The sequence below is a fragment of the Pipistrellus hanaki genome, assembly GCF_964339955.1.
Source record: "Pipistrellus hanaki genome assembly, chromosome: 18".
In the NCBI taxonomy this organism is placed as follows: domain Eukaryota; kingdom Metazoa; phylum Chordata; class Mammalia; order Chiroptera; family Vespertilionidae; genus Pipistrellus; species Pipistrellus hanaki.
In genome coordinates, this window is record NC_140520.1 from 5331707 (window position 1) to 5352334 (window position 20628).

The following is a 20628-nucleotide window of genomic DNA, read 5'->3' on the forward strand; positions in this document are numbered from 1 at the left end:
GGACCGGAAACATGTTTGAAGGTTTTAGTTATTCACAGGCACTGGGGAAGGGTGAGTTCACTTATCGATTCAGACTCTGAGTTGGAGCTTCGCTGTTCATTCATTCCACACAAAACGGACCAGTGTCACGCCCGGCCACTGAGGCCCAGGCCCCGCTACCAAGTCTGTCTCTGCTACTCACAGCTGTTCCTGAGTGAACCCTTTTCCTGTGTCTGGCCACCACCCTGAGCCTGTCAGTCCCTCAGCAGACATGTGGCAACAGCCTCCTACATGGTCCTCGCTCAAACCCGCCTTCCTCTGTCTAAAACCCTTCACTGCTTCCCCACATCGGAGAGGATCCAGTCCAAGCTCCTGCCCTTCTCTAGTCTCATCTCTCCATTCTTTCTGTCTCACACTGCTGGCCATTCAGTCCCCAAAAGATCATTTCTATCCCACTATTTCTCATTTGTATACCTTTGTTCATAATGTGTTCTCTCCCATTCCACTTCTCTTATTTACCAGTTTAGCTTTTTTTTTTTTTTTTTAAATCCTCACTGAGGATATTTTCCAACGGATTTCCAGAGAGAGTGGAAGAGAGAATGGGAAAGACAGAGAAACATCAATGTGAGGGAAACACATCCATCGGTTGCCTCCTGCATGCACCCTGACCAACCTTGGTACAGTCCCTTGACTGGAACTGAACCCAGGACCCTTCGGTCTGTAGGCCGACACTCTATCCACTGAGCCAGATGGGCTAGGGCCACCAGTTTAGCTTTCACTCCTTCAGTTTAGTCATCACCTCCTCTAAGAGTCTTTCCCAAATTGGCTGCAGGTGAAGGCCCAGTGTCCGGTGTGACCGATGGCCTGGGCTGCTCGATCCTTGAATTCCTGTGTCTGCCACTCTCCAGCCTAGAACACTGGCCACCCAGGAGGGCTGGCACGAACCGGTTGAAGTGGCTTCCCCCTCATTCCCTAAGTCCAAATTCCTCGTTTCCTTTTCCCTGCCTGCTTGTGGCAGAGTCTCCTGTAATCACATACCATGTATTTCAAATGAACCAATCCTGTAAGTGGATTTTGTTGATGATGGCAACAAAGGAACTCAAGTAGAAATAGGCATGTTAATTTAAATAATCTTCCAGATTTTGTAATATCAAAACAATAGCTTCAGAGAATTAAAGAGTATCTCTAAATAAATACATTTTTCTGTGTCTAAGGAAATTACTCAAAGTTTTTTGTGATAAAAATCTTTAAAACACACACACACAGCTATTAGAAGGCTGTCCAAAGTACATACACAAACAAAAAAAAAGTGTCAGTTAGTGTTTGACAATTTGTCATACTGATGGGTTACCATGGAAACAAACTCAGACTTCTTGGCAACTGAGACAAAAGTCACATTAGTAAATGCTTTCCGTTACATGAGTCATCAATTTCCTATGAGTTTTATACGGTTGCTTAACCACTTTCAAGAAACAAAGCGACAGAAGATGATTTGTGTTGATATTGTGGAAAGCTAAGTATTTCTAAGATAAAAATGACAAAGATTCGGGTTGTGACGTACGTAAGCAGAGGAATTAAAAGCAGCAAAATGTTGCTATGGTTATTGCTTCAAAGGAGCAATGTTTATGCATATGTTTATGCTTCAAAGGAGCAAAGGAAAATTAAAAGTCTTTAGAAAATAAGAGTAATATAAAATAGAATAAAAATTATGTTATCTATTTTTTGTGACGCCTTAGTTACTCTATTAGCAAATTGCATTACTTAGTGTAAGAATAACTTGCATATGTATTCGTGAGGCATATATTTATTTTTTTGATATATTTTACTGATTTTTTTTTTTTTTACAGAGAGGAAGGGAGAGGGATAGAGTGTTAGAAACATCAATGGAAGAGAAATACCAATCAGCTGCCTCTTGCACACCCCCTACTGGGGATATGCCTGCAACCAAGGTATATGCCCTTGACCGGAATCAAACCTGACACCCTTCAGTCCACAGGCCAACGCTCTATCCGCTGAGCCAAATGGTCAGGGCGAGAGGCATATATTTAAAGTTATACCATGTCTTGGTAATTTGAATTATTTTTTAAATATATCTTTACTGTTGAAAGTATTCCAGATGTTCCCTTTTTTTCACCAATTGACCCCCTTCACCTCATCCTCACCCCCTCCCAGGCCTTTACCACACTACTGTCTATGTCCATGGGTGATGCCCACAGTCTATGCATGTAAGTTCTTTGGTCAATCTCTTCTGGGGGGGAAGGTTGCCCTTCTCCTGAGATTCGTCAGTCTGTTGCGTATTTTTAACGTTTTAGAAACGGTGATAAAGGAAAAACACTGCTATGAGGAATGCAAGCTGTTCTGCCAGACATGATTGCCGGAGGTCAAGAGCTTGTGTCCGGAGCCAGCCGTTTGGGTTCAAATCGTGCCTCTGCTGCGTGGCGCTGTCCCCGGCACACAGTCCCCACCCGCTCTGGGAGGCAGGGCGGGAACAGTACCCACGCCTCGGGGGATTTCAGAAAACCAAGTGGATGATTATCCCGGGGTCTGGAGCAGCGCCTGGCTTCCGGAGGCTCTCCACAGTAAACGGTCGGAGTTGTTATCACTGAGGACCTACGCAGTTCTAAGGCCACTTACATCTGTCCTCCAGGGAGAAATAATGGCCACATTGACAAGTACAGACTCTGCTTCGTCCTTAACCTCTTTTATGAAAGATATAAATTCCTGAGAAAACAAGCCTGTGGGAAAGGAGGCAAGGCCAAATATTTTAAGGCTCCCAGGATAAATCAGATCCATGTAAGTGTGGCCTTGAGGACAGCACGGAGGACAAACGGATCTCACACCCAGAGGCACTGCTGGCTGGAGGGACTGGGGGGACTGGTACCATTCGACGGGAAACATCTCCTCCCTGCATTCTGCTGGTGGTGTCAGCGGGGGAACTTTCTGGTTGGGATACAGAGACCTGGAGCTCAGAGGGCGGGGCTGCAGACGCCCTCAGCATGTGCCTGTGGGTGGAGGCCCTGGGCACGGACAGGCCACTCGGGGAGGTGTGAGCAGAGCAGGGAGGGAGGAGGGCTGCATCTGAAACACCCTAAGGTGCTCGAGTGGAAGAGGCAGCACAGGAGACCCGTGGTCAACAGAGAGAGAAGCGGAGGAGTCCATGTGACCATGGCAACCAAACCAGGGGCAAAGCCTGCAAAGCGGATTAGCTCAGGGACCTGGAATGTGGCAGGGAGGGCAGGTGAGACAAAGACAGAAGAGAAGCGACCAGGAAGTCACTGCTAATGGTGGGAAGGTGGGGGTGGAAGGCAGATAACTATGGGACGTGTGAGACTGGGAACAAAGACCACTGTTTTCTTTTTCTTCCCCCCCCCCCTAATATATTTTATTGATTTTTTTACAGAGAGGAAGGGAGAGGGAGAGAGAGAAACGTCGATGAGAGAGAAACATCGACCAGCTGCCTCTTGCACACCCCCTACCGGGGATGTGCCTGCAACCAAGCTACATGCCCTTGACCAGAATAGAACCTGGGACCTTTCAGTCCGCAGACCGATGCTCTACCACTGAGCCAAACTGGTTTCGGCTAGACTGCTGTTTTCAAACATTTTAGTAATAAAGGGGAGAAGGTGAGGGTGGTGGCCGGGGGAAGGGGCATATGGTGGAGGGGGATTTCATTTTAACATGCGTTAGTGCGGACAGGAAGGAAGCAGGGAGGAGAAAAAGCCCAGATCTGACCGCGTGTGCATGTGGCTCCAGCGGGGACCCCCCCTGAGAATGTCCCCAGACGGCGGGTGGGCTGGCCTGGCCCAGAGGAGGGGCTCCGCCGGAGGGGACAGGCTCTCACGTGGGCACGTGTGTCACCAGACACTGCTCACTGCCTGCCTGCATCTCCCTTTTGTTGTTTTTAAAAAAATATTTTTATTGATTTTTGAGAAGGAGGGAGAGAGAGAAACATCATGATGAGAGAGAATCATGGATCGGCTGCCTCCTACACGTCCCCACTGGGGACCGAGCCTGCACCCCGGGCGTGCGCCCTCGACGGGACCCTTCAGTCTGCAGGAGGACACTCTATCCGCTGGGCCAAACCAGCGGGGGCTTTTATGAAATGTTTTGTAGTCGGCTATGAATTGGTAAACATATGTTGCTGAGTCTATAAAAGGGTAGAAAAACTGACTTCAAAGGGCCGTTGGAAAAGGAATATTGAAAGCACTGTGTAAACCGACAGGGTGCTATGAATCAACACTTCTCTGCAGAGCTTTTTCTGTGATATGTTCCCTGAGTCATGGCGCATAATAATTCCTTGTTCCCATAAAGTCCTGGGACATTTTCTTTCTTCCATCTGTTTGTGAATCCGCACCCAAGGATATTTTTTCCATTAATTTTTAGAGACAGCGGGAGGGAGGGTGCGGGGGAGAGAGAGAGAAGCATCGACGTAAGAGGCACGTTGCTTGGTTGTCCCCCACGTGTACCCCCACTGGGGCTGGGGATGGGACCTGCAACCCAGTAGCTGCCCTTGACTGGGGATAGGACTCGTAGTCTTGGGTGCGTGGGCCGGCCCTCTAACCACTGAGCACACGGTCCCAGGCCTGGGTCACTGGGAGATACAGGTAAGGCGGGGGGGGGGGGGGGGGGGACCGAGAATGCTCCCATTCCTGAGCGGGGAGTGAAAGGAGTGGAACCCAGCAAAAGAGCATGAGAGGAAGAAAACACAAACAACAAACCAACCAAAAACACAAAAGAACAGAAGAGCACGAGGATCTTGATTGCTCGCTCTCTGGTGAAGGCTCTACTCAGGCTGTCTGAATTACTAATTATCCTGAGAGTGATCGTAAAGACATGAAATGAGGAAAAATGCATGCAAATGAGGTGAGTCATTGATGGGCTGCCTCCTGCACGCCCCCCACTGGAGATCGAGCCCGCAACCCGGGCCTGTGCCCTTGGCCAGAATCGAACCTTCCGTCCGCGGGCCGATGCTCTATCTGCTGAGCCAAACCAGCTAGGCTGAACCATCTTTTCTAACTCCCTTCCTGGGGCTGTTATTTCTGAAACGTCTCTGCCTTGTACGCAGAGGAAGCGGTGGTGGCCACAGGGCCGTCCCAGTGAGATGGATGCTCATCTGAACTCTCAGGAAGTGGGAAGACCTTGGTGGCCAGGACGGTAACCAGGGGCGACGCCACCTTAGCGGGTCCTGAGGGGCCTCCAGAGGGAACCACAGGGGATAACGTGTGAACAGCTTCACATTTAGCCGCTGGCCCCAGAGAATTCCCAGAAATCGCACTGAACCGTGGCTGCAGTCTGCGAGCAGGAAAGTTCTGACTGGGACGAGAACGCCGATAAATGAGTTCAGTTGAATGCTATGCTACCGATGACTCACTAAACCGAAATGAAGCAAACACGTCGAGTGCACAATCGATACGATAGGCAGTTCCAGGTCTCGTGGAGATGGAATGAGCCGTGGGTGTACATGGTTCCTAAGCCACAATGCTTGGAAATGCCACTGGATTGGGAAAAGCCTGAGGGACTTCTTCTAAAATAGTAAACAGGTTCCGGGACAGAAAAAGAATGTTTTTTCTCTGTAAGACAGAGTTCCAGGCATGCGTTTGTTGTAATAGTCACACCCCTATTTTATCTTATACTATTCCTTCACCCCACCTTATAATCATGTTCAGGTTTCTATCCTGAAAATAAATATATGAAGTCAAATGGCTGTTTGTTCTGCTCCCCACCCACCTTTTACCTAATTCTATTTGGCCCCTTCTTTTTCTTTTTCTTTTTGGTTAATCCTCGCCTGAGGATATTTTCCTATTGATTTTTAGGGAGAGTGGAGGAGAGAGGGAAAGACAGAGAGAAATATAGATGTGAGAGAAACCGGCCAGGACTACTCTGCTCCTTCTTTTCATGAACAAACTTCCCAAAACGAGGACAATGCACTCAGTGCTTCAGCTGCTCACTCCCTAACCACTTGAAACCTGGCTCTTGCTCCTGAAAACAACCCTCTCAGGTCACCTCTGGACGGCCACACGCAAATAAATAAAATAAAACTGGCCGGGCCTCCCGCTTAACCGCACACAAAGGCTAATCAACTTACACTTAAGACTTGAAACCATACAACTCCCAGACAACTGGATGGCAGGCTTGGTCAGTTGTCTGTTTTCTTTGACACCAAAAGCAAAGGCTGGAGGCACCCGACCCTCTGGCTCTGTCATTCTCCCACTCCTAGTTAAGGTCACCAGGAAGTCCCTGTTCTCTCTCTTTCTCTCTCTCTCTCTTTCTCTCTCCACCCCAACACCTGCAACCACACTGCGAGTAACCCATCACCCTGGATTCGGAGTTCTCTGTCCTCTGCTCCTTCCCGCCTCCAGGCACACCCACACCCTGGGCTTGGCAGCTCCCGCCTGCTCTACTGAAGACTCTCAGCCCTCACATCCCCCTCCCTGAGCACATCTCCTATCCAGTGGTCGGCAAACTCATCAGTCCACAGAGCCAAATATCAACAGGACAACGATTGCAATTTCTTTTGAGAGCCAACTTTTTAAAACTTAAGCTTCTTCTAACGCCACTTCTTCAACATAGACTCGCCCAGGCCGTGGTGTTTTGTGGAAGAACCACCCTCCAGGGGCCAAAGAGCCGCCTGTGGCTCTCGAGCTGCCGTTGGCCGACCACGGTCCTATCCCATCGAGTCAGTCACATGTTCCTCTCACGTGGGGGAGTCCTTCCTCTCCCAACATTCTCTATGCCCCCACTTTGTCTTCCTGGCCTGGTTCTCCCATGACTGACTCCTTAAGTCCCTTTCTCATCGACACTTCATTCCCTTGCCTCTCTGCCTCTCCCCTTACAAAGGCTAAGCCTGGAATGATCCACCACCCTTTCTCCCGTCTCAGAGGAAAACGCATGAGCATGCTGGGGCTGGAATGGGCTAAAAGGATGGCGGAGAGGCAGGAAAAGCAGGGAGGGCCAGGCAGACAGCAATGCACACACATTTGGCGGTGGGAGCTGACCGGGCCTGGCTGACACTTGGAGGGTCAGGAAGGGCAGTCTTAGGGAAATAAAATGTAAAGGCCTGACGAGTCATCTAAGGCACCTCTCCTGCTAAGGAAGAACATTCCGGACAAACGGACAAGGCACTGAGGCAGCCTATCCACTATTGCACTCTTCTCAACGGGAAACTGAATAGAATCGGGTCACTCTGCATGTGACAGCTCAATGCTGTCCGGAATAGAACATGTCTTCTTTAGCATCTTCCCGAACAGCATGCCTGTTCCCTCCTGATGGGACGCATCCTGCATTGAACTGATGTGTGACCTTGAACAAATGATGTCCCTTTTCTGAGGATCGACTTTCTCATCTCCAAAAAGAGGTGTGGCCCAGCTGGCGTGGCTCAGTGATCGAGCATCCACCTATGAACCAGGAAATCATGGTTCCATTCCCAGTGGGAACACATGCCTGGGTTGCGGGTTCGATCCCCAGTGTGGGGCGGGCAGGAGGCAGCCGATCAGTGATTCACTCATCATTGCTGTTTCTCTCTCCCTCCCCCTCCCCCTGCCTCTCTGAAATCAATATATATATATATATATATATATATATATATATATATATATATATATATAAAACCCAGCCAAAACCGGTTTGGCTCAATGGATAGAGTGTCAACCTGCGGACTGAAAGGTCTCGGGTTCGATTCCGGTCAAGGGCATGTACCTTGGTTGCGGGCACATCCCCAGCAGGGGGTGTGCAAGAGACAGCTGATCGATGATTCTCTCTCATCAATGTTTCTAGCTTTCTATCACTCTCTCTTCCTCTCTATAAAAAATCAATAAAAATATATATTAAAAAAAAAAAACCAAATAAATAAGAGAGGTGTGGCAGAGGCCGAGTGCCCCCTGCTATCTGTCCTCCCCTTCTCTTGACTGTCCCGATCTTTCTCTGAGCACATGGACACGCAGCACAGACGACACTCTCAGCCTTTCCTGGGGTGGATGTGGCCCCGTGCTGCTGTTCCGGTCAATGAACTGTGAGCAAAAGGGACTTCCCCTTCCCCTCACCTCCTTCCCAGAGGCCGGATCGGATGTGGGGTGAGTCCTTGCACGTGAGAACAATAAGCTCCCTGGGCAGGACAGAGCCACGGGATAAGGAGTCGGGCCCCTGACCACGTGACGGAGCACAGCCCTGCATCAGCTTGCACTTCATACGAGAGAGAAATACACTCCTATCTCATTCAGGCCACTTATTTACTTTCATTTTTTATAATGTGTGTGTTACAGCGTGTGGCATATATCCTAACCCAATAGGAGGCAACGTCTCTATAAAAGAGCTTTTGTAAGAATTACACGAAATTAGGAATGTAAAACATACATATATACAAGCTCATCTTGTAGAATTTAAAAAACCGCCATCTTCCCTCTTGAGACTCACCTTAGACCCTGTTACTGGTATAATTCAGGATCCTCAGAATCTGAATGCAATGCCCTGGGCCTCTATCTGATAACTCCCCCCAAAGGCCGACACCCCAGATGGGAGATGGGGGAAGTGTACACAGTTCCATGTACACAGCTTATAAAGAACTGCAAACTGGATTCTTCTAAAATGGACTTTCATTGATAATCTTACAAAGAATTATAAGTGTACACAGAGCAGTATATATTCCTCGTATGGTTCCCATATAGCTGCCTGCTTTTGAGAAATATAGACTGCCTACTGTGCAAGGTTTAGTGACACAAAAACTTACATTCCTATCATTTTCACCAAGTGGTTATCCAGGGATGGAGACTGCGTTGTGAGTACTATTGGAAAAAAAAAGTCTCTGCCTGAGAGTACTGTTTTTCTTATCTTTCACGTACAATAACCTCAGGGGAAATTTAAAGGGGCCAGGTCTAGGGGTGTCTAGTGGTGCCAAATAATGGATGTGCATAAGACTTGGCTATAAGGATGCTCACTGTAGCATGTTTGTGAAACAAACATGCAAGTACAGTATGATTCCATTTTGGTTTCTGAAAAAAAGTATATGGTGTGTGTGTGTGTGTGTGTGAGAGAGAGAGTGTGTATGTATATATGGATCAATAGAGACTCCTAAGTTAAATACCAAAACATTAATAATCGTTCATCTCTATGTAATTTTTGTTCTTTTCGTTTTGCTTTCATATTTTCTAATTTCCTGCAGGAATCTATATTGCTCTTGCAGTAAGGAAACAGGTTATTAAAAGGAAGTACACGATGTGCAGTGAACTGAAATCTTGAAAACATGAGCACATGCTCTGGCCAAAGACAAGAAATCCCTTCAGCTTGTTTATAAAGTAAAGAGCCAACACACAGATGTGCTCACTGGTTTCCCGGTCACACCCTGACTTCACATGGGCTTCTGCACGGCCCATGTGAAGCCTGGAAGAGTGTTCCATTGTGGGCACTGCAAAAGATGGACAGCATACGGCGGACTGGGGAAGCCCCCAAAATTCAGGAAAATTTTCTTATTATTCCTTTAATTACAGCAGACCAGAAATTCAACCTGTTCTAGCTGTCTTAATAAACCTAACAATGAACTGGACACTTTTACAAAGCAAGGGTGCTCTGGAAAGATTTCAATAACATTCTGTCTTTGAAAGTTCTTCAAAACTTTTCATTAGGCAAGCATCTGCCTTCAGTTTACTGCAGCCGAACAACGTGTTTTCTGAATGTTTTTGCTGTTGGGAAGCCTCACCCAAGGACATTCTCCCACTGAGCTTTAGGGAGAGGGGAGGAGAGAGGGAGAGACAGAAGCATCGATGTGAGAGAAACACGTCGACTGGCTGCCTCGGGCATGAGCCCCGAACAGGGCCTGGTTTGGGGAGGAGCCTGCAATCAAGGTACGTGCCCTTGGCCAGAATCGAACCCGGGATCCTTTGGTCTGCAAGCCGACGGTCCATCCACTGTGCCAAACCAGCGAGGGCGTTTTCAGAATGTTTTATTAACTTTGGTGAAATCTGATCCCATGAGCAACATTTATTACAAATAAATACCTTGGAGTCTTTATATATATTTTTTTCTAACCTCCTCCCTGGACATACCTTCCCAGGAGACCCTGGATCCTTCTAAAATTAACGTTCACTAATAATCTTTAAAGAGGCAGAACAGGACACTGATGTGATATTGTATGCCGACTGTCATTGAAAAATAAAATAAAATGTAAAATAAATAAATAAATAAATAAATAAATAAAAATAGAAGGGCAAAATGGTGTGAGGGAATTTGGAGGAAAAGTTGAGGAAGCAGGCTTACTTACACAATAACTTAATATACAGTAACTATTCTCGCCAGGCTGTCACCTCCACATAGTATGTTAAATACATAACTCACCGCCTCACCTCCTCCCCGATACATTACAGTCCCTCATCGAAGCAAAATCAAGCCAAGATGCTTCTGGACTTGGTGACTGTCATGTCATCAAGGCATTGGTCACGGTGTTATCATTTCATCGGCCACTTACAGACAGACCTCCAAGTGCAGGCTCTTCTGAGCTCCCGCCTGGGTTATTTTAAGACTCCTAATTTGTCCCCCCGTTTTAATCTAGCTCCAATCGAATCCAGAGAACATCCGCACACAGGCCGGCTTAAGTGCCGCGCTGATGGATACCACTGTGATTAACTAGCTATTAATAACAGGAAAGGGGCAGAGGGAAAGCCACACATTACAGGCATGTTCCCTGTAAAACACGTGGGAAGGGGACTGGACAAGGGAAGAGAGACACAGGCCCAGTAAAGTTGGGGGAACTTGGATGGTGCTGCCTGCACAACTCAAAATTCCGGACCCCAAGAAAGTATTCAGGGTAAATCACCCTGAGTCTAGGCCAGCGAGCCACTCTGAAGTTCAACACCAAATCAGTGCAGGGAACTGCTGTCCATCCACGTTCCCAGGTGCCTGCAGACACAGTGCAAGCAAGCCTTTTCTTAAGGAAAGCGGTCTTGGGCCTGCTATGTAACTCATCTCCTATATTTGGGAGGAATATTACAGTTGTGAACTATATTCTATATAATAAAAGTCTAATATGCAAACTGACCGAATGGCAGAATAACCAGTCGCTATGATGAGCACTGACTACTAGGGGGCAGATGCTCAATGCAGGAGCTGCCCCCAGCCAGCAGGCCCCAGCACAGCCAAGGCGGCTGCGAGCAGGGGGCCCCCCGAAGCACCCGGCCGGTCGCTGGGAGGTGACTGGCAGTGGTGGTGGGAGGTGGGGCCAGTGAGCAGGTGGTGCCAGGCCTGCCAAGGCAGGTGCCAGTGGGGGTCGCCCCACAGATCAGCCCTGATCGCCAGCCAGGCCTCGGGACCCTCCTCGTGCATGAGAAAATCGTGCACCAGGCCTCTAGTCTGATTTATAAGAGACAAATAAAGTGATTTTTAAAAAATTAAATTATAGCACTTAATTACAGATGCACTGCCTAGACTGGCACCTAGGGATGAAAATTATGCAATTCTTAAATCATGCTCGGCATTTTGGGCTTTCCTTTTCCCTTGTAAAACGAGGTACACTATTCAGACCTAAGCTTCCATAGCTGCCAGGATAAGGGAAGTAAGTGGAGCATCTAGATTCGGAGACAAACCCTCTGGGACAAGCTCCTGGTGTGCTCTGTGAGTGTGAACCGGGTGCCAGAGCACTGGGGTACCTGATCTTACAAAACCCCTCCACAGGCCCCTCCCGCCAGCGGTGGTTTCTAGTTTGCAAACCGGAGCTTCGGGAGACTAAGCAGCCACCCAGGTTTCCCTGGGCAGAGCTAGGTTTCAGGCGAACACCCACCTAATTCCAAACCTTCGCTCTTGGCTTTACACCAACCCCCTCTCCCTCACAAGGCACAGGCTCCTTATCGCAGATCATTTCCCGCCAAAGTAAATGGGGGTTTTTGCTTGGTTGGTTGGTTATACAGAGCACTTTTCTTAACCTTCCTGACTCTGATTAAAGTCAGAATCTCAGTTGGTAGAGGAAGGGGTTCAGCTGAACCCAGATCCTCGCCTTTTCCCTTTCCAACGGGTGCAAATTACAAATAAAATTACACCCCTGGCTTGTTCACACACCATTAGGAACCTCCCAGCTCAGCAGAGCACGCAATTTTCTCCTTTATCCGGCACAGATCTGTTTGAGGTCAGTATCAGCATCTCGGCATTTCACTTACCAGATGTGGGGACCTTGGGAAAGTTAGGTATGCTTTCTGAGCCTCAGTTTATTCGTCCACCAAATGGGGAAATCCCTACATCATGGGCTTGCTGTGAGAATGAAATAAGGTAACGTATTTAAAGGGCCCAGCCTATCCATGACTACCTACATCAGAATACCAACTGATTTGAGAGAAGCAGGCCAAATCAATAACCGGAAGGAGGAAGGAGGTGGTAGGGAAGGACCCTGACCACCAGGTGTCACCACTGGCCCAGAAGCCCTGGCCTCACAGCCAGAAGCGCTAGGAGGTGGCGTCAGAGAAACAGGGTAAAGGTCAGGGTCAGGGTCAGACTACCACTTGCACCTACAGGACAGTCAAGAACTGACTTGGCTTTTCAACACCTTCACGGCTAAAACCATTCTAAGTTACACTGTTTTCTTACCTGTGTTAAAAATTATTGCAGTGTAATTAATCAGCTGAATAGCCACAGGTTTGTCAGTACAGTTTAATTTTAAAAGTTACCCTCAGCTAACCATGGTTTGTTTTTTTTCTCTTTGTTTTTTAGTTGATTTCAGAGAGGAAGGGAAAGAGAGAAGAGAGGTAAAAACATCAACGATGAGCCGAAACCGGTTTGGCTCAGTGGATAGAGCTTTGGCCTATGGACTGGGGGTGGGGTCCCAGGTTCAATTCCGGTCCAGGGCATGTGCCTTGGTTGCGGGTACATTCCCGGTGCGGGGTGTGCAGGAGGCAGCTGATCGGTGTTTCTCTCTCATTGATGTTTCTAGCTCTCTGTCCCTCTCCCTTCCTCTCTGTAAAAAATCAATAAAATTTTTTTTAAAAAAACCCTCAGGGAATCAACAAACTTACAGTAAAAACAAACAAACAAACAAACACAAAAACATCAACAATGAGAGAGAATCATGGATCGGCTGCCTCCTGCAGGCCCCATCTTGGGGATGGAGCCCATAACCCGGGAATGTGCCCTTGACTGGATTCTGACTGGGACCCTTCAGTCCACAGGCTGACTGCTCCATCCACCGAGCCAAACCAGCCAGGGCTGACCCTGTTTTAATTCTGAGGCTCCACAGCGCCTCATCCTTGGCTTCGCCCAACGACACATTACCATTCCTGGCTTCCGAAGGCTCCGCTATCGCCACGGCAGACACTTTTCTGGCCCCAATTCCACCACCTATTGACATTATGTCCTTTATGTTATTATTATTAATAGGATGGCGGATTAAAAGAGAAGCAGGGTGTTTTTAGGGCAAAAATAAAGTCTACGAACAGTACGTTTAAGCAAAAGAAGCATGAATTATTAACCTTTTTTTTCTTCCTGGACCGCAGGAACTTCAAAGTTCGTTGTTTTTTTTTTGTTTTTTTTAGATGCCGTACATGTTCTGTTTCCTTCAGGAACACTAGCTTGGGGTAAACCTGTTCGCTTAGCCCTGACATTACTCAAGAGCGACTCCTGGGACTCGCTTCTGCAGCTGCCAACGCCTCTCCCCGAGGCCCAGGGGTTCGTTTCAAAGTGGGGGCAGGGGCTGGGTCCTCACCCCGAGGGCCCCGGGGGCCCCGGAGGCGGGCAGTCCTGCAGGGGCCCCTCAGAGCTGGAGGCACAGACCGCAGCCCCGGCCCGGAGAGCACCTGCCTCCGCCCGGCGCGACCAGCCGGGCGCTGGGCCCCGGGGACCGCGGGGAGGAGCCGGGCTCCGCACGGGCTTCGGTCGGGGCCGTTTGTGAGTGTTATCAGCAGCCCGAGCTCCACGCTGCACTTATTTCACAAACATGGAAACGTCTTAAGAGAAACCAGCCCGAGCCAGCTGGGCTCAGTGCATAGAGAGAACGTGGGCCTGCGGGCGGGCTGACAGGTCGCAGGTTCGATTCCGTTCAAGGGCACATGCCCGGGTTGTGGGATCGATCCCCAGGAAGGGCGGAGGGGGGAGGGCGTGCAGGAGGCAGCCGATCAGTGGTTCTCTCTCATCGTTTATGTGTCTCTTTCTCCCTCTCCCTTCCTCTCTGAAATCAAGAGAGAAAGAGAGAGAGAGAGAGAGAGAGAAAGAGAGAGAGAGAGAGAGAGCGCAGAGCATCCTCTTCCTCGGGGAGCACCTGGCCTCGGGGGCCCAGAGGCGCCCGGCGGGCTCTGCAGACCGACGCCCGGCTGCCCGGGGGCTGGCCGGTGCCCGCCCCGGAGGGGCGCTGCCGGGGCCGCCGCGCTGGGGCGAGGCCGGGCGGGGGCGCGGGCCTCGGGGGCTCCGCGGGCTCCGGGGGCGCTCACCTGGGGGACTCGGCGCTGAAGCTGCCGCCGTCCAGCAGCCGCATCTTGCAGAAGAGGACGCCGTTGACGAAGGGCACGGAGGAGAGCTCGTCCAGCTCGAAGTCCACCTTGAACTTGAACTTCTTCCTCTTCATCATCATCCTGAGCGCCAGGCGCCGGCGGGCGGGGGGCGGGGGCGGCCCCGGGGGGCGCGCGGGCCGCCGGCGCGTCAGCTCGGCCGGACCCCAGGCCCGCGCCGCGCCATGGCCCGGGCGGCGGGCGGCGCGCGGGGGCGCGGCCAGCGGGCGCCGCGGGAGGGCGGGCAGCGGGGCCGGGGCCGGGGCCGGGGCCCGGGGCCGCAGTCCGGGCCGGGCCGCGCCGCGGGGCTTCGGGGCGGTGGGCGCCGTGTCGGTGCTCCGCTCGCCGCCGCGCGTCTGAGCCCGGAGGGAGGCGCCGCTCCGGGAACCGCCGCTCCTCGGCCGCGGGCGCCCCCAGCGGCGGCGGCGAGCAGCGCAGTGCCCGGCGGAAGCGGGGGGGCCGGGCGGCGCTCCGCAGGGGAAACGAGCTGCAGAAGCAGTTAGGGGTCACGTCGTCACGTCGCCCTGGGGTTCAAAAAAAGCGAACCCGACCAGAAGGAGCTCCGGCTCCCGCTTCCTCCCAGCCTTTTCCTGCAACGTGGCTCCGCCTCCCGCCGCCCGCCCGCCCCTGCGGCGGGGATTTCCCCTTGGGATGGGCAGTCCCGGGCGAATAGGATTCATCAGCATCTCCAGGACGCTGTTTCCACCCAATGGAGATCCTAAAACTAAAACTCGCCTTAGGTACTCAATCCACGAGCCTTCTCCATAAGATGAGGGCACCGGAGGGCAAGGCAAAAGCCTGAAGATGGGTTCCGGCCTTTCACTGCCCAGGCGCTGGCCTGCTCCAGGCAGTCTCTCTAGTTTTTACTGGAAATCTGAAGGGCTTAAAAATAATAATTCTCTTTCTGGGTTTGGCTGTGCACACCGAGAACTAGAAAGTCTAAAAGCATGAAGGGCCAAAACCGGTTTGGCTCAGTGGATAGAGCGTCAGCCTGTGGACTGAAAGGTCCCGGGTTTGATTCCAGTCAAGGGCATGTACCTTGGTTGCAGGCACATCCCCAGTAGGGGTGGTGCAAAAGGCAGCTCATCGATATTTCTCTCTCATCGATGTTTCTAACTCTCTATCCCTCTCTCTTCCTCTCTGTAAAAAATCAATAAAATATATCTTAAAAAATAATAAATGCATGAAGGCTCCCTAGCTGCACAGCAATTACCCGCCGTCTGTAGGCAGGTTACACGTGTTTTTCAATGTATGTTGCCTGTTTGGTTACACGTTCGTTTTCAAACCGAGTTACTACTGTTCTTTTAACTTCAGATTCCCTGTGAGTAATCTCCGAAGGGGACTAATTGAAGAGGTTCTCTTTCCCAAGTCAATCATTTATTAATGCATTCATTCATATTAAAAAAAACATATATTTGTTAGTCCTCACCCAAGGATACATTTATTGACTTTTAGAGAGAGAGAGGAAAGGAGAGAGGGGGGGAAAAGAGAGAGATTTTGATAGGCTACCTCCTGTGGGAGCACACTGACCACCAGAGGGCAGCTCCTATGTTGAGCGTCTGCCCCTGGTGGTCAGTGTGCATCCTAGCGACTGGCCACTCTGGTCCTTCCACCATAATAGTCACTTAGGCTTTTATTTATAGACTAGTGCCCCGGTGCACAAAATTTGTGCACATTAAAAGGGAATTAATTAGAGAAAATATTTTAATTTTGCTATTTGCCCTTTCTCTATACCAGAAGTGTCAGAGGTGAAAGAAAATTAGTAAAGTGTATATGAAAATCTCCCTCCTGTCAGAGTCTGGGACGTGCCTCGGGACCCAGAGTCAAGTTCCTGCTCACTTGCGCTCGCCTCAAAATCTTGTGAGACCCAGACTCGGCCGGACCCATCAGGCTGGCCCAGCCTTGCAGCCTCAGGTCCCCCGTCAAGGCCTGTCGGGCAGCGGGCATGGCCTCAAGAGGAAGAAATGGAAGAATCCAGAGGCAGAGTTATGATTTGGCTGTGGGGGTTGGTAGGGGGTAAAGCTGGCTGCTTTGCAGGTCAAGGGGGAAGGCAGTAGGAAGAGTAAGCGGACATTAAGGTCTGTAACTTGGACTAGATGGTTGCGAATTCCATTGAATGAGCCTTGGAAGCTGGAGGGCAGGTTGGAATGGAAGAGATAACAGCACTTGTGGGAGAGACACTCAGGGAGAGAAGGGCAGCCTTAGGTCAGGTGAAAGGTTAAGATTGAAAATACGCATTTGGGAATTAGAGTATTTCCTGTTGGCTGAAGCCCCAAAGGTGGATAAAAATGAGTTACTCGGAAGAACTTTAAGGGGAAGACGGAGGAAGAGGAGCTTGTGAGAAAGAGGTTAAGGAAGATGGCCTGGAAGCCAAGAAAGAGTTTTCATCACTTAGTGTTCATGGTTACTTAGACCTACTATGTACCAGGCACTCAATGAACAAGACACGGGGGTGGGGTGGGGAGTGGGGGTGTTTATAAATGAATGGAGGATAACATAGATGTGCAAACAGATCAGAGGGAAGGAGGGAGAGAGAGAGAGAGAAAGAGAGAGAGAGAGAGAGAGAGAGAGAGAGAGAGAGGGAGAGAGAATTTTCATGATCCATGGAGAGCAGAGGAAGGAGTTTCCAGAAAGTGCTGCAGATAAATTCTGGAGGGTTTGGACTGAGTGGAAGCAGAGTTTGCCACTCCAAATTATGTCGCTTGGGATATTAATTATTTTAAGCTGGTTATTTTTTTTAAGAAACAAAAGACTCAGAAAGAACCTTTGACCCATCTAGCCCTTAACTGCCTAAGGGAACTCAGACAGAAAAGCCTCCTTTAAAGGAAGTGAGCTTATCACCTTATCTTAAACCGAGTGAGACAGAAAAGGAGGCGCTTAGCAACCACGGTGTCTCCGGTCTCGGCCCAGCAGGAATTTCTTTTTTTCTTTTTTTCTTTTTTTCTTTTTTAAAATATATTTTATTGATTTTACACAGAGAGGAATTGAGAGGGACAGAGAGTTAGAAACATTGAGAGAGAAACATCGACCAGCTGCCTCTTGCACACCCCCAACTGGGGATGTGCCCGCAACCAAGGTACATGCCCTTGACTGGAATCGAACCCGGGACCTTTCAGTCCGCAGACCGACGCTCTATCCACTGAGCCAAACTGGTCCCAGCCAGCAGGCATTTCTTTACCAAAGGTTTGCTCTTTCTCACCTACCTTCCCTCTGAAGTCCCAGACCGCTGCCTCCCTCCTCTTAGTCCAGAACAGCATCTGTGCCTTAACTGCCCTATATGTCCTCAAGGTCCTATAGTGTATGGATCTGTCTGTATATATGTAATAAATTTCGTTATTTCTCCTGTTAATCTCTTGTGGTAATTTTATTATTAGTCCAGCCAGAAGAATTGAGATGGGTAGAAGGAAAATTGTTTCCTATCTTTCAACGGGAAAGAAGCTGTTAAATTGAAGATCTTGTAGGTCATTGATAAACGTGGTGGGAGAAGTCTCCATAAGAGGTGGTGGCAAAGTAAGAGTAAAGTGGTCTGGGTAGTAAATGGAAGGTAGTAATGAGGAGTGCATGACTAAAAATTATTATTATTATTTTTAAATATATTTTATTAATCTTTTTTTTTTTTTTTTTTTTTTTTTTTTTTTTTTTTTTTACAGAGAGGAAGGGAGAGGGAGAGTAAGAAACATCATTGATCAGCTGCCTCTTGCACATCTCCAACTGGGGATGTGCCTGCAACCAAGGTACATGCCCTTGACCGGAGTTGAACCTGGGACTTTTCAGTCTGCAGGCCGATGCTCTATCCACTGAGCCAAACCGGTCAGGGCTAAAAATCATTGTTTTCTGCTTTTTGTCATTGAATGCAGAGAGAGGACAGTAGCTGGAGGAGGCGGGCTGGAGCCTCTTCAGCAGCATTCAGGAACTACCTCTCCAAGATTCACTGAGAGCCTGCGAGGGCCAAGCACCGTATAGTCCCGGGGATCGGAGACGCGGTGCCTGGAGGATCCTGGAGCCAACGGAGAGGAGCTGGCAGCTGCGGTCCTTGTAACCCAGAATCCTGCCTATGTGTGATGATAGAGGCTGCTGTGGGAGCGTATACTGACATCTGGCTGGGAAAGCAGGTTGTGGAACTTTCTGGGTGCGTGACATCTGAGCTGATGTCTGGACAATGAGAGTGGGGGAGGAGGCGGTTTCCAGGAAGAAGCTACGGCCTCTGCAAAGGCTCAGGGGAAGAGAGACCCGTGTTGCAGGAGGAACTGAAAGCAGTTCAGGCTGCAACTTAGAATGGGGTGTGGTGACGGGGGTGTCATAGGGAGCCGCCGAGGTCTTAGAACAGAGGAATCATATATTCAGATTTGCTTTCTTTTTTCTTTTTTAAATATATTTTTATTGATTTTTTACAGAGAGGAAGGGAGAGAGATAGAGAGTTAGAAACATCGATGAGAGAGAGCCATCGATCAGCTGCTTCTTGCACAACCCCCACCGGGGACGTGCCCGCAACCAAGGTACATGCCCTTGACCGGAATCGTATCTGGGACCCTTTAGTCCCCAGGCCGATGCTCTATCCACTAAGCCAAACCGGTTTCGGCTGCTTTCTTTTTTTTTTAAAATCCTCACTGGAGGATATGTTTTTTATTGATTTTAGACAGAGAGGAAGGGAAAGAGAGAGAGAGAAACATTGAGGGGAGATGGTTGCCTCCCCACCTGGGATCGAACCTGCAGCCTGGGTATGTGCCCTGATCAGGAATCAAACCCACAACCTTTTGGTGTACGGGATACTCTCCACCCAACTGAGCCGCTGGGCCAGGGCCAGATTTGCATTTTATAAAGACCTCAAGCTGCAGTGAAAGTAGATAGGAAAAGCCTAAGTCCTCTTTTCGACTCATGTTTTGATTGTTAAACACCTTGTATGAGTCGAGGTCTAGGCAAGAAACAGACATCTTACTCAAAGTGTTGAAATAAAAAGCTGAACGAAATGGCTCTTTACAGAGCAGGGTAAGGAACCCACAGTCTGGTGGTGCCTCCTTTTAGCCAAACCAACGGAAGGCAGAGGGCAATGGAACCTGGAAGATGCAGTTGGTAGAGGATGCCCTCCTGGGGCACATAGGATGGAGGTGAGGGGACAGAGAACTACCAGCGCACACGCGATTCGGGCAGCGCTCACCCGAGGAACCCGAAACCACGAGCTATTTCAAAACACAGAGGGATTTCAGCCAGGCAAGCCAGAACTTCCGAAAGCCTTGGAAGGGCTGGAGGAGTGGCGCTCAGACTGCTGAGTTCAAGGTCACATCACTTGTGGCAAACAGGACAGTGTTCACCGATATCTGGTCCTCCTCTACTCCCAGGGCAGAGGGGAGTTTACATTTCTGGGTCCCCTCGTAGCTGGGTGGGGCCAATGACACGTGAGAAGCAATGTGTCACTTCCAGGAGACAGGGAAAGCCTTTGAGCAGTTCCCTAGACTTCCTCTTCCTTGCCACAACAGCCACGGAGGAAACCTTCATTAAGATGTAGGAGCCATAAGACCGAAGCAGCCCAGATCACTGAGTCAGCACTCGGAGGACTGCCAACACCAGCAGTCTACTGCCCTGCTCCGTTTCATTGAGATACAATTGACATATAACCTTGTATTAGTCCAAGGTATACAACGTAATAATTAGATACAGGTGTGGACTGTGAAATGATCGCCGTCATCACTTTACTTAACAGCAACCACCTCCCTCTGCTCTGGTTGGAATTGGATGTCCAGGGAAATAGTAGAAGTTACATGGAGAAGAGGACAGGCTCTATGAGCCTGGGTCCTTAGCGACTGTGTGGCTAGAGTGACTCCCTTGCATTACCTCAATGTAGAAGTTGGGCGCTGTCGTAAAAATCTAAAGCTACTCAGGCACGCAGTGACAGCAAAGAACCATTATCAGCAGCTGGAAAATGGAAACTCGTGGCAAGACGTTTGGTAAGTGTTGCCTGTGCTAATCAGAAGGCCAGTAAGTGCCGGCAAAGCTCTAGAAGAGGTTGGAAAATAGCACGTTAGTGGGTTATGCTGACTAGCTGCATTTAGCAAGATATTAGACACATGAGGTGGAGCTCATGCAATAATAAGCAGGTTGGCATGCATAAATAAAAAGGAATATAGTGCGTACAGGGATTTGGAGCCTCGAGGGATTGGAAATACTGCAAAGTACCAGAAAGGAGATTGGAAAAGCTTTTGGGCAA

At 49.5% G+C, this 20628-nt stretch overlaps 1 protein-coding gene across 1 annotated transcript in view; it reads right to left on the reverse strand.

The window, feature by feature from the left end:
- The window catches only part of EEIG2 (EEIG family member 2), a 29757-nt gene extending 15144 nt beyond the window's left edge, over window positions 1–14613 (reverse strand). Inside the window, exon 1 of the mRNA XM_084866079.1 lies at window positions 14370–14613. Coding sequence (XP_084722205.1) covers window positions 14370–14509 — 140 coding nt within the window. The 5' untranslated portion in view covers window positions 14510–14613. The remainder of the gene's footprint in view (window positions 1–14369) is intronic.
- Between the last annotated feature and the right edge of the window lie 6015 nt (window positions 14614–20628).